The sequence below is a fragment of the Octopus sinensis genome, linkage group LG18, assembly GCF_006345805.1.
Source record: "Octopus sinensis linkage group LG18, ASM634580v1, whole genome shotgun sequence".
NCBI classification, from domain to species: domain Eukaryota; kingdom Metazoa; phylum Mollusca; class Cephalopoda; order Octopoda; family Octopodidae; genus Octopus; species Octopus sinensis.
This window is the reverse complement of record NC_043014.1, coordinates 48,292,761-48,306,407: the sequence shown is the minus strand read 5'-3', so window position 1 is coordinate 48,306,407 and position 13,647 is coordinate 48,292,761. Positions and strand designations below refer to the sequence as shown.

At 40.4% G+C, this 13,647-nt stretch overlaps 1 protein-coding gene across 2 annotated transcripts in view; it reads right to left on the bottom strand.

The window, feature by feature from the left end:
• Positions 1-6,954: 6,954 nt before the first annotated feature.
• LOC115221196 (TNF receptor-associated factor 3) overlaps positions 6,955-13,647 on the bottom strand; it is a 47,670-nt gene continuing 40,977 nt past the window's right edge. The window contains exons 6-9 of one of the 2 annotated variants that reach the window (XM_029791350.2): positions 12,589-12,663; positions 10,923-11,054; positions 8,827-9,121; positions 6,955-7,915 (exon numbers count right to left, since the gene is read on the bottom strand). In XM_029791350.2, coding sequence (XP_029647210.1) covers positions 7,350-7,915; positions 8,827-9,121; positions 10,923-11,054; positions 12,589-12,663 — 1,068 coding nt within the window. In that variant the 3' untranslated portion in view covers positions 6,955-7,349. The remainder of the gene's footprint in view (positions 7,916-8,826; positions 9,122-10,922; positions 11,055-12,588; positions 12,664-13,647) is intronic. The other variant, XM_036511011.1, reaches the window with a different exon arrangement.

The following is a 13,647-nucleotide window of genomic DNA, read 5'->3' as shown; positions in this document are numbered from 1 at the left end:
ATAAATTCAGTAATGAAAGGGTTAATTAAGAAATCATTAAATTAAGATCAACAGTCCCATTATTCCATGTTGGTTTGAAATACAAAATCATGTTACTTTGCTGCAAACTGGAAGTTGATTCCATTTGTCATCTCTGTAATCATCATCATTTAATGTCCGCTTTCCATGCTAGCATGGGTTAGACGATTTTGACTGAGGGCTGGCGAACCAGATGGCTGCACCAGGCTCCAATCTTGATCTCTCTTTAACATCGTGTTAACCGAAGAACTCATTAATAAATGAAATATCTTACAGAAGTATTCGAAATAAACATTTAACACGAACCCTTCGAGTGGAACAAAAGACAAAAGTAGCAGAAAACAAACATTACTGAGTGGTTTGCTTTATTTTTCACAGGTCTTATGGGGTTAGTAGTCCACATTGTTTGAATGAAGGTAGCGACCAGAGAGAGAAAGGGACTCGTACCTTTATATGTCATGTTCTTCAGCGAACTTTCTTTTGGACCACCATTTCAACGGATTCCAGGAAAGACAGATATTTTCATGGTTGGTTGGTTTTGGTCCCATTATGTAATCTCTATATATATAAACGGCAAAATGTCTGTGTGTGTGTTCTTTATACAAATCCACGATTTTTCAGTTAGAGGGCTCGCACTTTCTATGGTCATTCAAAACCGTACAAGGGTGGTTGTGCACATCTTTACATTTCCCCAGTCACCCCGCAAAGCCATTAAAAAAATCAATAGAAGTGACTTTTTTGTGAATTTTCTATCCAAAACCCAATCAAAATGCCTGAAACTTGATACGCCAATTGAATGCCAGCTAGCTGTATGTGATTGGTCGCAGATTTGGACAGCACTTGCATGTATGTGCGCATGCACGCAGTTGTATATGCATACCAGGTCATAGTGCTAGTCAAGGATAAACTCCCACATTCAAAGAGTGGTCACAACACCCAACAGCACCACACGAATTCAATTTTAATATGATTGACAGCCCACTGTTGTTAGTTGAGGTTAGACTGATTTAACCTTCTCTCTTTGATTAGTATTTAGTGTTTTAATATTAATGAATGGAGGCGCAATGGCTCATTGGTTAGGGCAGCGGACTCGCGGTTTCGATTCCCAGACCGGGCGTTGTGAGTGTTTATTGAGCGAAAACACCTAAAGCTCCATGAGGCTCCGGCAGGGGATGGTGGTGATCCCTGCTGTACTCTTTCACCACAACTTTCTCTCACTCTTACTTCCTGTTTCTGTTGTACCTGTATTTCAAAGGGCCGGCCTTGTCACTCTCTGTCACGCTGAATATCCCCGAGAACTACGTTAAGGGTGCACGTGTCTGTGGAGTGCTCAGCCACTTACACGTTAATTTCACGAGCAGGCTGTTCTGTTGATCGGATCAACCGGAACCCTCGTCGTCATAACCGATGGAGTGCTTCCAGAATATTAATGAACGGAGAAAGAAGACGAGGACGGTGGTGAACTGGCAGAGCACGGTACCAAATGCCTTGTGGTATTCAGTTACATAGCTTTTGAGTTCTGATTTCACCAAGGCCAACTTCACCCCTCATCCTTACAGGTTTGAGGTGGTGATGATAAAGTAGGTACCATTCAAGTATTAGGGAGTTGATGTATTCAACTTATACTCTTCTTCCCTTAAAACATGGCTTTCTGCTTGTTAGAATTCAATATTGAAGGTTGGATATGGCAGAACCAGTAGCACACCAGGTAAAATGCTTAGCAGCATATCACCTGTCTTCACATTCTGAGTTCCAAATCAGCTGAGGTCAACATTGTTTTTCATCTGTTTTAGGTTCAATAAAATACAAGGGGATGCTGAAAAGTTCCTGGTTTTAAGGGTATCACGAAAGCCCTGTTTGTTGGCCCAACCTTCTAAGTTCTTTTACAGGACTTAGAAAAACGGAAGGACCACTGCAATAAGTGTGTGTGTGAATCTGTGAGAGGAATGTGTTCAATAGGTGCAGGAATGGCTGTGTGGTAAGTAGCTTGCTTACCAGCCACATGGTTCCGGGTTCAGTCCAACTGCGTGGCACCTTGGGCAAGTGTCTTCTACTATAGCCTTGGGCCGACCAAAGGCTTGTGATTGGACTTGGTAGACGGAAACTGAAAGAAGCCCATTGTATATATATATATATATATATATCATCATCATCGTTAAACGTCCGTTTTCTGCGCTAGCACGAGTTGGACGGTTCGACTGGGGCTGCACCAGGCTCCAGTCTGATCTGGCAGTGTTTCTACAGCTGGATGCCCTTCCTAACGCCAACCAATCCGCGAGTGTAGTGGGTGCTTTTTACGTGCCACCTGCACAGGTGTCACGGGGGGTCTGGCATCGGCCACGATTGGTTGGTGCTTTTAACGTGCCACCAGCACGGAAGCCAGTCAAGGCGGCGCTGGCATCGGCCACATTTGGATGGAGCTTTTTATGTGCCACCGGCACAGAAGCCAGTCAAGGCGGCGCTGGCAACGGCCACGTTTGGATGGTGCTTTTTATGTGCCACCGGCACAGGTATCACAACTACTATTTCCATTGATATTTGTTTCGATGTTCATGTACATGCACTTGACTCAACAGGTCTCCTCAAGCACAACGAGATGTTCTGGGACCCAAGGTACTCTGAATGGGCAGGGGCTATGCAGAACTGGTGCCGGAAGCATCCTGGGTCTTTGCAGCACATCTCTAGAGATCTCGGTCCTTCGCCATTGCCTCAGTGAGGCCCAACGCTATATATATATATATATACACACACATGTATGTGTGTATATGCTTGTGTGTCTGTATTTGTCCCCCAACATCGCTTGACAACCGATGCTGGTGTGCCCATAACTTAACGGTTCGGCAAAAGAGGCCGATAGAATAAGTACTAGGCTTACAAAGAATAAGTCCTGGGGTCGATTTGCTCGACTAAAGGCGGTGCTCCAGCATGGCCACAGTCAAATGACTGAAACAAGTAAAAGAATAAAATGACAATTAACAGATCTTCCTGTAATTTCTTTTAGCCAAAACCAGGAACTTAGCAGTATTCCCTCGTAAGTACTAGTTGAGCACTGTGGTTGGTGGAATCAACCTACCCAGGTTCATACATAAGAATATTCTAGGATTCTGCCCCTACAATTTTCATTGTAGTCAACTTTTTTGCAGGCAACACTTCTATTATTATAATATTTACCTTTATAATTGCAAACATGATATTATTGTAAATATATTTTAAATACAGATTTTGCTCAAACTTAGAAATTTTGTTTGTACCTAAAAATAACAAAGGATTTATTTTTGAACAATCGTTATAAAATACTGCTATATTTTAATTAGATAAATAACTACTTAGTTTTTTAATTAGTGAAATTTTAAATTTTAATGTTTTTAGCATTACATATTTTGATACATAAACAGAGTAATAAAAATTAATATAAAATCGCAAAAATTGTAACTATTTTTATGTTTGATATTTTTAGACAGGATTTTTTTTTTTCAAAATATTTGTTTTAATGAACAGTTCAATATGTGTTCAAATCATCATCATTTAATGTCCGCTCCCCATGGGTTAAATGGTTTGACTGGAGCTGATGAATCAGTGAACTGCACCATGTTCCAGTCTGATCTGGCATGGTTTCTGTAGCTGGATGCCCTTCCTAATGGCAACCATCACTATGAACTATGGGTGCCATTTGCATGGCACCACCAACAACCACGAGTCCCAGGTGCCAATACGCATAGCACCATTGACGACCACAACTATGAAGCACAGGTGCCCAGCATCGACCACGATGATTCACAGGTGCCTTTTACAAGGCCCCAGCAGCAATCATGACTATAACTTCACTTGGCCTGACGAGTTTTCTCACGCACAGCTTATTGCCCGAGTTCTCAGTCGTTTGTCATCACTCCTGTAAGGCCCAACATTCGAAAATCATGCTTCACCACCTCGTCCCATGTTTTCCTGGGTCGACCTCTTCCACAAGTTAACCTCCAGAGACCAGCACTTCTTTACACAGCTGTCCTCATCCAAGCGCATCACATGACCATACCAATGCAGTCGTCTCTCTTGCACACCACATCTGGTGCCTCTTATTCCCATCTTTCCTCTCAAAATGCTTACACTTAGTCATACATGTACGCTGACACTGCACATACTAGCTTCATTTTTTTTTTCAAGCCTATGCATGTCCTCGTTGGTCTCCGCCCATGTTTCACTGCCATGTAGCATAGCTGTTCGCATACAGGCATCATACAGTCTGCCTTTCACTCTGAGGGAGAAGCCCTTTGTTACCAACAGAGGTAGGCGCTCTCTAAACTTTGTCCATCCTATTCTTATTCTTGCAGCTACACTCTTGGAGAATCCACCTCTGGAAGCTACCAACTACCTCTAGCTACCCCCACTGGAGTCTAATTTCTGTACATTTGAGGTGTTTATTGCACCTGTGCATCTACCACACACACAAGCTTATACCGGGTACATCTTATGGAGTTTCTATCTACACCTTTTCAACAGATTAAATAGGGCATCTACCTGAGGGGGTTTGTAATTTGTCCACTTTCCTACTCACTAAGATTTCAATTTTTGCTTGATTAACTCTAAGGCCCTTTGGTTCCAGAACTTGCTTCCATGCCTGAAATTTCTTCTCTAGTTCTAGAAGTGATTTGGCTATGAGAACAAGCTCATCAGCAGAGCAGAGCTCCCAGCAGTAAAAACATCTTAGATCAGTTAAATACCCTAAGAAAACGAAATAGAAAGTGGATAGCAGGTCACTATAGAATTGAACCCTGTACCTCTCAAACTCCAGTAAAACGTTCTGTTGACCTTAAGAACATATTCACCCACTGCTGTGAGTGAATGATATATTTTAAAATTTTGTTCATTCTTCTTAATTCCAGTGTACTTTCATAACAGTAAATATTAAGTGATTTAACAATTTTGAAATGGTTGAATCAAAGATCACTGTATAGAATTGAACCCAGTACCTTTCAAACTCCAGTAAAACGTTCCGTTGACCTTAAGAACATATTCACCCACTGCTGTGGGTGAATGATATATTTTTAAATTTTGTTCATTCTTCTTAATTATAGTGTACTTTCATAACAGTAAATATTAAGTGATATTGATTATCTATTATATTTTAAATTTTGGTTTATTGGGAAATATTCCCTACATGACCATTGAAACCCACCACTTGCAGGGGTTTTACTCTCAGTTGATCCCAGTAAGACAGAATTTAAGCAGGCATGGCTATGTAAGGGGCTTGCTTCCTAGCCATATCATTGTGTTCAGTACCCCAGGATGGTATCTTGGGAATGGATTTGGTAGAAGGAAACTGAAATATATGTATATTAGCATATGTGTATATCTGTGTTTGTCCCCCAGCACGACTTTACAACCAGTCTGGGTTTGTTTATGTCCCCATAAAACCTAGTAGTTTGGCATAAGTAATAGAATAAGTACAGGGGTCAATTTCTTTCAACAAAGACCCTTTGAGGTGCTGCTCAAGCATGGCCGTAGTCCAATAATTGAAACATCATCATCATCATCATCAAGTAAACAATAAAAGATAGATTAAATAATGTTAGCATATTTCATACATATTTATGCAATTAATGTTGTTAATTAACATTAGTTTCTGTTCTATCATGCAGTTGTAATCAAAGCCAGTCTAGGGTTATTGATTTCAGTAGTTAAAGGGAGTGGGGTTTTTGCAAATCAAGTGAAATAACAAAGGACATTTTTTAAAGATCCACTGATCTGTTGGTGATTTTTTTTTTTTACCAATATACAGACATACACACAAAATTCCTCAACTTGTGTCCTTCAAATTTCCATCACAAGTCATTGGTGCAGTCAAGCCTTTCTTTGGCCAGGTTCAAACTCAAAACTATGAGGTAACAAAATAAAGTTTTGGTCACACTACCATGTCTACACCCACCCTGTTGAATATTAACTGATTCCTTCATCAATTAATTAGCACTCACACACACACACACACAAACACATTTATTCAATCTTTCATGTAATTACTTTCATGTAATTACTTAATGTAATAAACTTGAAAATAAATATTAAAATAAAAAAATAAAAAGTTTTTTTTCTTTTTCTTTTTGCATTCACTTCAGAGGGATGTCATCGTAATTATTTTATTCGACCTAAATTAATATCAATTAATATCACGATCACCACAAGTGCATATCCATGTCGTTCGACTTCAATTTCTCACAAAACAACTCAAAACAGACATAAACGCACTCGACTCCACGTTGAACTTACTAATAGCAGGTGTTGTCCATTAGTCATTCTGGGGAGTCCTGCGACAAGAGTTGGAGATCATTTATCATCACAGAGCAGCAGCAGCCGTTTAAGAATTCGGACCTGGAGATCTCCATTTCCAGCGACTTCAAGGGCCACCTCCCAGTGGTGTCGGGCTTCAAAGCAGAGCCCTCGACTACAACAAGACGACCAAAGTTATTATTTTTTTCCCCTTTTCCAAGGTCTGGGGGGTCTTCTGTCCCTAAGCCCTAGACCATCACCTAATCACCTTTACCCATCTTGTTGCTTAACAACAACAGCAGCAGCAGCACGAATGGAAAAGGGTTTAGCAGAAAATGGGAAACCGGATGTGTGCAGAATGTATTTATGTGGTGTGTGTGTGTGTGTGTGTGTGCATCTATGTGTGTGTGTGCACACGCGAGTGTGTGCTACACAAAAGGAGAATTACAAAAACATTAATAGCATTGCAATAGAGTTCAAATGGTTCGATTAAGTTGATTTTGATAATCTTTAATCAGTGGCTATGTTAATATAGAATTAGTAGATATGATAGTGGAATATTATATATATAGATATATATAATACATATATATTATTATATATATAGATGCACACACTATATTAATCATATATACATTATAAATATTAAATATATTAAGGAATATTAGTAACAAAGAAAAAAGTGTTAAGGTTTTATTCCAGAAGCTGTGAATGTCCCAGTGTTAGAGATTAGAGGGGTGGGGGCGGGGGGTTTTAATTAATTAGTTGATGACGTAATTATGGAGGTATTTTAATTAGTTTTGTATAGTAATACGGCAAAATATATTATTACGAGTAGTTTCAGTTAAATAACATGTGATAGTTGAAAAACAAACCAAAAAAAAAAAAATTTAGGAGGAAAAAAAAAAATAAATAAACCGAAAGCAGTGAAGAATAGCGGTCTCGTTAAGAGAGACATTCGTTTTGCTTGCTTGCTATCAAAGGATTTTTTTCTGTTTTTTTTTTTCTCTTTGCTGCACTCCGAACAATAAAGAACTTCGTTTGTCTGTCTAGCAAGATGTCGAAGCCGTTTGCTAGCGAAGATTAGTCGTGTCGACGGAGGCCTTTAGGAAAATAGTGTCATCTTTCATGAAGGGATAAGACTCAACTTCTGTCTGTGGAATAAAGTCAGGACAACCAGTTGCTATGTTATAGTCACTTGATGGTTTATGAAAGCTTTTGCTGTTTGGATCAGGTAGGAATCTGTCACTATAATTTTTATCTCCACCAAATTGATCAAGTACAGTAAGCGTAACTTTGTGCTTGAAAGGCCATGTAAGGATGTTGTCGTATTCTCCTTTCATTATTGTGAAATAAAAAGATAGATGTGTTCCTTTCCCTATTCCATCACCATTTAGATAGACTTTGGCACACATTTTATAACCATACTTACTACTATAAAATGGCTCACTATATATGAAAGAGGTCTTTGATGTTTTCAGTGCTGATTTCCATCGGGAATAGTTGCTAATTTTCATGAGGACTTCAGCGTCGTAATTTGGATGTGTCACTGAAGTCAACTTGGAATTCATTTCTTCAATTCTCATGTCGTGGAGACCAATTTGTCGATCGATTGATGTGACTTGGGTCAGGAGTTGATCTAGAAAAACATTAAAATACATTTGTTGACATGGTTGCCTTTTGCACACACACACACACTCTACCTCTCTCACAAACCTCAAACACAGTCGTACCTGCTTCTGCCCCACTGAACCCAGCTGTCCCCCACCCTCTTTGCTCCCTTCCGCCCTGAACCCAGTTGTACCTGCTTCTGCCCCACTGAACCCAGCTGTCCCCCACCCTCTTTGCTCACTTCCGCCCTGAACCCAGTTGTACCTGCTTCTGCCCCACTGAACCCAGCTGTCCCCCACCCTCTTTGCTCGCTTCTGCCCTGAACCCAGTTGTACCTGCTTCTGCCCCACTGAACCCAGCTGTCCCCCACCCTCTTTGCTCACTTCCACCCTGAACCCAGTTGTTGCCTGCTTCTACCAGCAAACCCAGTCATCACTGCCCCCATCCCCAAACATACTTGTTGCCCACCTCTGCCCCAACCTAGTCATTCTGACTTCCGCCCCGACCCATTTGTTCACACTCGCACTCTGACATGCACACACACCCACACACATGTGTGGAGGCACATGGCCTAGTGGTTAGAGCAGCGGACTCACGGTCGAGGGATCATGGGATCGAATCTCTGACTGGGTGATGTGTGTGCTTATGAGCGAAACACCTAAGCACCACGTGGCTCCGGCAGAAGGTAATGGCGAACTTCTGCTGACTCTTTCGCCACAACTTTCTCTCACTCTTTCCTCCTGCATCTTGCAGCTCACCTGCGACAGACCGGTGTCCCGTCCAGGTGGAGAACCTATACGCCAAGGAAACCGGCCCTTATGAGCCAGACATGGCTCGAGAAGGAACAAACAACAACAACAACCCCCACACACAGAAATGAAATGCAGAAAGTATTAATAAAGTAGAAAATGCAAAAAGCCGGTCATTCCAAGAACTCACCAATAAGAGTACTAAGGTTTTGGATTGTGGTCATGTCAGTTATGGATTCTTTACTTTTTAGAATTTGTACTTGTTTGTCAGTTCCTTCTTTCAGTCGTTGTAAATCTTGATCCAATACTATTAACTTTTCTGTCAAATTCACAAATTTTTTCTTATTTTCAAAGTTTGTGTTAGAATATTTTTGAAACTCAGTTTCTATAGAAGAGAATTTGAATTCTACAGATTTTATATCTTCTTCTGTCCGAGCCATCACTTTGTCTAAGTTTTCCAGACGCTGACAAGTACGGGAATAATCCTGAAAATATGAAGAAACATTACAATTAGACAGTTTAACGAGGAAACAGGACCAAATTATCTTATCTCAACACTGGAACATTCAACTATCTCACTTAGGTGTTGGCAAAATGTCAACATACACAGTGATTCAGGAATTCTTTGGATCTTTTCAATAAGACGGAAATATTTTCAGTTAGAATTTTGTGCCGGTGGCATGTAAAAAGCATCATTCGAACGTGGTCAATCCCAGTGCTGGCTGACTGGTCCCGTGCCGGTGACACGTAAAAGGTACCATTCGAGCATGGTCGTTGCCAGTGCCGCATGACTGGCTCCTGTGCCAGTGGTACATAAAAAGTACCATTCAAGCGTAGTTGATGCCAGTACTGCCTGACTGGTCCTTGTACTGGTGGCACATAAAAAGCACCCACTGAACTCTCGTAGTGGTTGGCGTTAGGAAGGGCACCCAGCTGTGGAAACTTTGCCAGATCAGATTGGAGCCTGGTGCAGCCTTCTGGCTTGCCAGCCCTCAGTCAAACCATCCAACCCATGCCAGCATGGAAAGCAGATGCATAAGATCTGGTCATCAAATCTAAGTAGAGACTTCAAACTTGAAATCTTCAAAGCCACAGTCGAACCAATTCTACTATATGGCTCAGAAACCTGGACGTTATCAAAGAAGCTTGAGAGGCGGTTGGATGGAACCTACACTCGCCTCCTTAGGAGAGCTCAAAATTTCTCATGGAAGCGCCATCCAACCAAAATGCAAATATATGGGAAACTACCACCTGTATCATCTCTTGTGAAAGGTAGGAGAGTCCAGTTTGCTGGACATTGTTGTAGAGCTGAAAACGAGGCAATTTCTACTCTTCTCCTCTGGAAGCCATCTACTCGCAATACCAGAGGGCGCACACTCTCCTACCCTGATGTAATCTCCAGGGATACAGGCATCCAGCAAAAGGACCTCCGTAATGCCATGATGGACCGTGAAGTCTGGCGTAGCATGGTAAATTCCATTGTCTCGACCACAAATTTCGATATGGACCACCAGGTGTCTTACATAAGTAATTGCCTTAAACTAACTTCCTTCAGCCAGGTAAGGCTGTGTGGTAAGAAGCTTACTTCCCAACCACATGGTTCCAGGTTCAGCCCCACTGCGTGGTACCTTGGACAAGTGTCTTCTACTAAAGCCACAGGCCGACCAAAGCCTTGTGAGTGGATTTGGTAGATGGAGTGAGTGAGTGAGTGAGTGAGGAGTGAGTGAGTGAGTGAGTGAGTGAGGAGTGAGTGAGTGAGTGAGTGAGTGAGTGAGTGAGTGAGGAGTGAGTGAGTGAGTGAGTGAGTGAGTGAGTGAGGAGTGAGTGAGGAGTGAGTGAGTGAGTGAGTGAGTGAGTGAGGAGTGAGGAGTGAGTGAGTGGAGTGAGTGGAGTGAGTGAGTGAGTGAGTGGAGTGAGTGAGTGGAGTGGAGTGAGGGAGTGGAGTGAGTGGAGTGAGTGAGTGAGTGAGTGAGTGAGTGAGTGAGTGAGTGAGTGAGTGAGTGAGAGTGAGTGAGTGAGAGAGAGAGAGAGAGAGAGAGAGAGGGAGCATAACGACCCTCCTAAGGTACAACAAAAAATACTTAGTTTGTTTATTTCTAGGTCATTCATTTGTTAAATGAATGACCCAGGAATATACGAACTAAGAATGACAAATATGGTACGGAAATGAAAATGAAACTAGGGAAGAAAAAAAGGCAGATGAAAGCGGATGTCTGAAGATGTTGATGATGGTTCTGCAAATGCTGTATTAGTAAGTGTGAGAGTGTTAAGCGAAGATAGATATACAGAATTATGAACTTTTATATCTTGGCTAAGATTCGTAATGGTGGTATCCATTTCGGTTATATGTCGGGCCATCATTTCAAGATGGGTGTTACAGCTGCCATTTTGGTGTTCCTTCATTTCTGTTTCATTGCCCTGAAAATAGACAAAAAAACAAAAAAAAAACAATAAACAATAGAATCAACAACAACAATAAGATAATGGATTTTTGATGTTATCTGTCGACCCTGCTGACATCTCTCTCCTGCAGCTGAATCACAGCTCAGTCTTTTAACACCAACAGCAGCCATCCAATGGTTGAAGAAGGCATCAAAGAGGAAGAGAACAGGGTATTGAAACAGATACTACTGACAAGAATATAGCAGCGTAAAAGTGGAGGTGTGTGTCTCAGTGGTTAGGGTGTTCAGCTCACAATCATAAGGTCACAAGTTCAATTCCCATTTGTATTGGAGAAAACTTGTAAAAGACATCTCTTTCATGTTAGAGACGGTCTCACTAAACGCATTTTTAGAGAGTTATAGCCAAAAAATAGCAAAAAAATGCATCAAAAATGGAAAAAAAATGATGTTAATTTTTTTTTTTAATCGTTGACTCATCATAGACATTTTTAGAGAGTTACTTCCCTTATATAATAGCGAAAAAAATTATGGTAAATTTTTTTTAAATCGTAGACTCATCGTAGACGCGCGCTAATACCCAGAAGGGCTCGATATGAATCATGACTATAAGATACCCGGTTTTGGTTAAACTGCACCGCAAAATGAGGAAGTAGTTAGGAATCTAAATCGTAGGAGACAGACACACAACTTGACTTTTATATATAAAGATAACTCTACTGACCTTTGTCCTGGATAGGAACCAGGGTATGAATGGGATGCTAGTGTTGAGATGACACTATCTCAGAAACTGTGCACAATCCCTTTAGGAAAGGCATGTGTATGGATATACATTAATTCGATAATAAACAAATATGCTAATCTTTACCCAAAGCAAATGAGCTGATCTGTTAACTTTAGTTGTTGTAGTTTGAAATGGATGAGAAGTAAATATACTCCTGGATGGGACACTAGTGTTTCATGTAGCTCTCTCTTCTCTGAATGGAAGGAACGAAACTCAGCAATGCCAAGTCAATAGATCAGATATTAATTCCACAGCTGACAGCCCCAGTATCTTTCTAAACCAGTGGTTCCAAACCGGGGTCGATATGGCCCTTGGGGGTCCATATGAGATTTTGTTGTAAAAAATTATGTGCAATAAATTGGTTATGCTTCTGCAATGCACAACATAGTTTAATAATTATTTTTATACAATCTCTAACAATATTTAATTATAAAAGTTCAACAGGGTTTTTTAAACGTCAAATGGCTATGATGGTCCACCCGAGTAAAATATGAATCAAAGGGGCCCATAGCCAAAAAATGGTTGAGAACCACTGATTTAGACCACGGTGGACTTTGCTGTTGTTATGAACTGGTGCCATTCACAAGCTGTAACCAAACATGAAGGTTTAAGGGTTTTATCAAGAGCCAGAAGAAACTAGAGATGGCCTGTGTTGGAAATTTCAAAAAGTGGAATAAATTTTGAAGAAAGATGAGTCAAACGTGTTAGAAGAGATGAGAGTGATGACAATAATTAAGATTTTAATTAAACAAAGATAAAAGTCACTTACTGTGAATTTACATCCAAAATTCTTAAATAAACAGTCTTTTGGTACTTCAGCACATTCTTTCCAATGAGCAGACAACTGCAAGGTTTAAAATTATTATTAGGATTATATCCAGAAGTTATACAGAAATAAAAGAAAATAGAAGAGTGCCATATATAATCTGAACAAAAAATGAAGTAGACTGAGATGTAATTTTTGAACTTGTGGAAGGCATGCCAGGTGCCGAAATATCTTTCAACCAATTTCACATGATAACTATGGCACTCTGCTATTTTTTATTTTTATTATTATTATTGAGATTTTGGCACAAGGCCAGCAATTTCAGGGTAGGGGGAATGAGTCATATATGTCAACCCCAGTACTCAACTGGTACTTATTTCATCAACCCAGAAAGGATGAAAGGCAAATTCAACCGTGGCAAACTTTGAACACAGAACATAGTGACAGACAAAATACTAATTCTGCTAGCTCGCCACCTTAACCCATATTAACCCACTGTCCTCATTTGAGGACAGTTGCATTTGGTTTGTTTGCTGCAATAAAGGTAAACTGGACGCAAAATAGTGCTTGTTGTATTTATTTAACCATTGTATTTGGTTTATTTACTGCAATAAAGGTTAACTTATCGCTATTTAAATAACTATCTTCAAAATTTTGACAGGATTAACCTAGGTTAAAATGGGTTAACAACAAAAGCACTCAGAGAGCGCAAACACCAACGCCCTCTCAACAATTAGTCAGAGATGATTTTTAAAATGAGAATATCTCAAATAAACTCAACTGCTCTCACAAACGAGAATACTAAAAATGAACCTGACCACTCTCAAAAATTAAGTAAAAAAAAACAGACAAAATAATCCAGAATCCTTGACGGGTACCAGATCGATCCCAAAATCTAATCAGTTTGTGCCAGACAAACGGATTAATCGATTATATCGACCCCAGTGCGTAACTGGTACTTATTTAATCGACCCTGAAAGGACGAAAGGCAAAGTCGACCTCGGTGGAATTTGAACTCAGAACGTAGCTGCAGATGCGATACTGCTAAGCATTTTGCCCAGC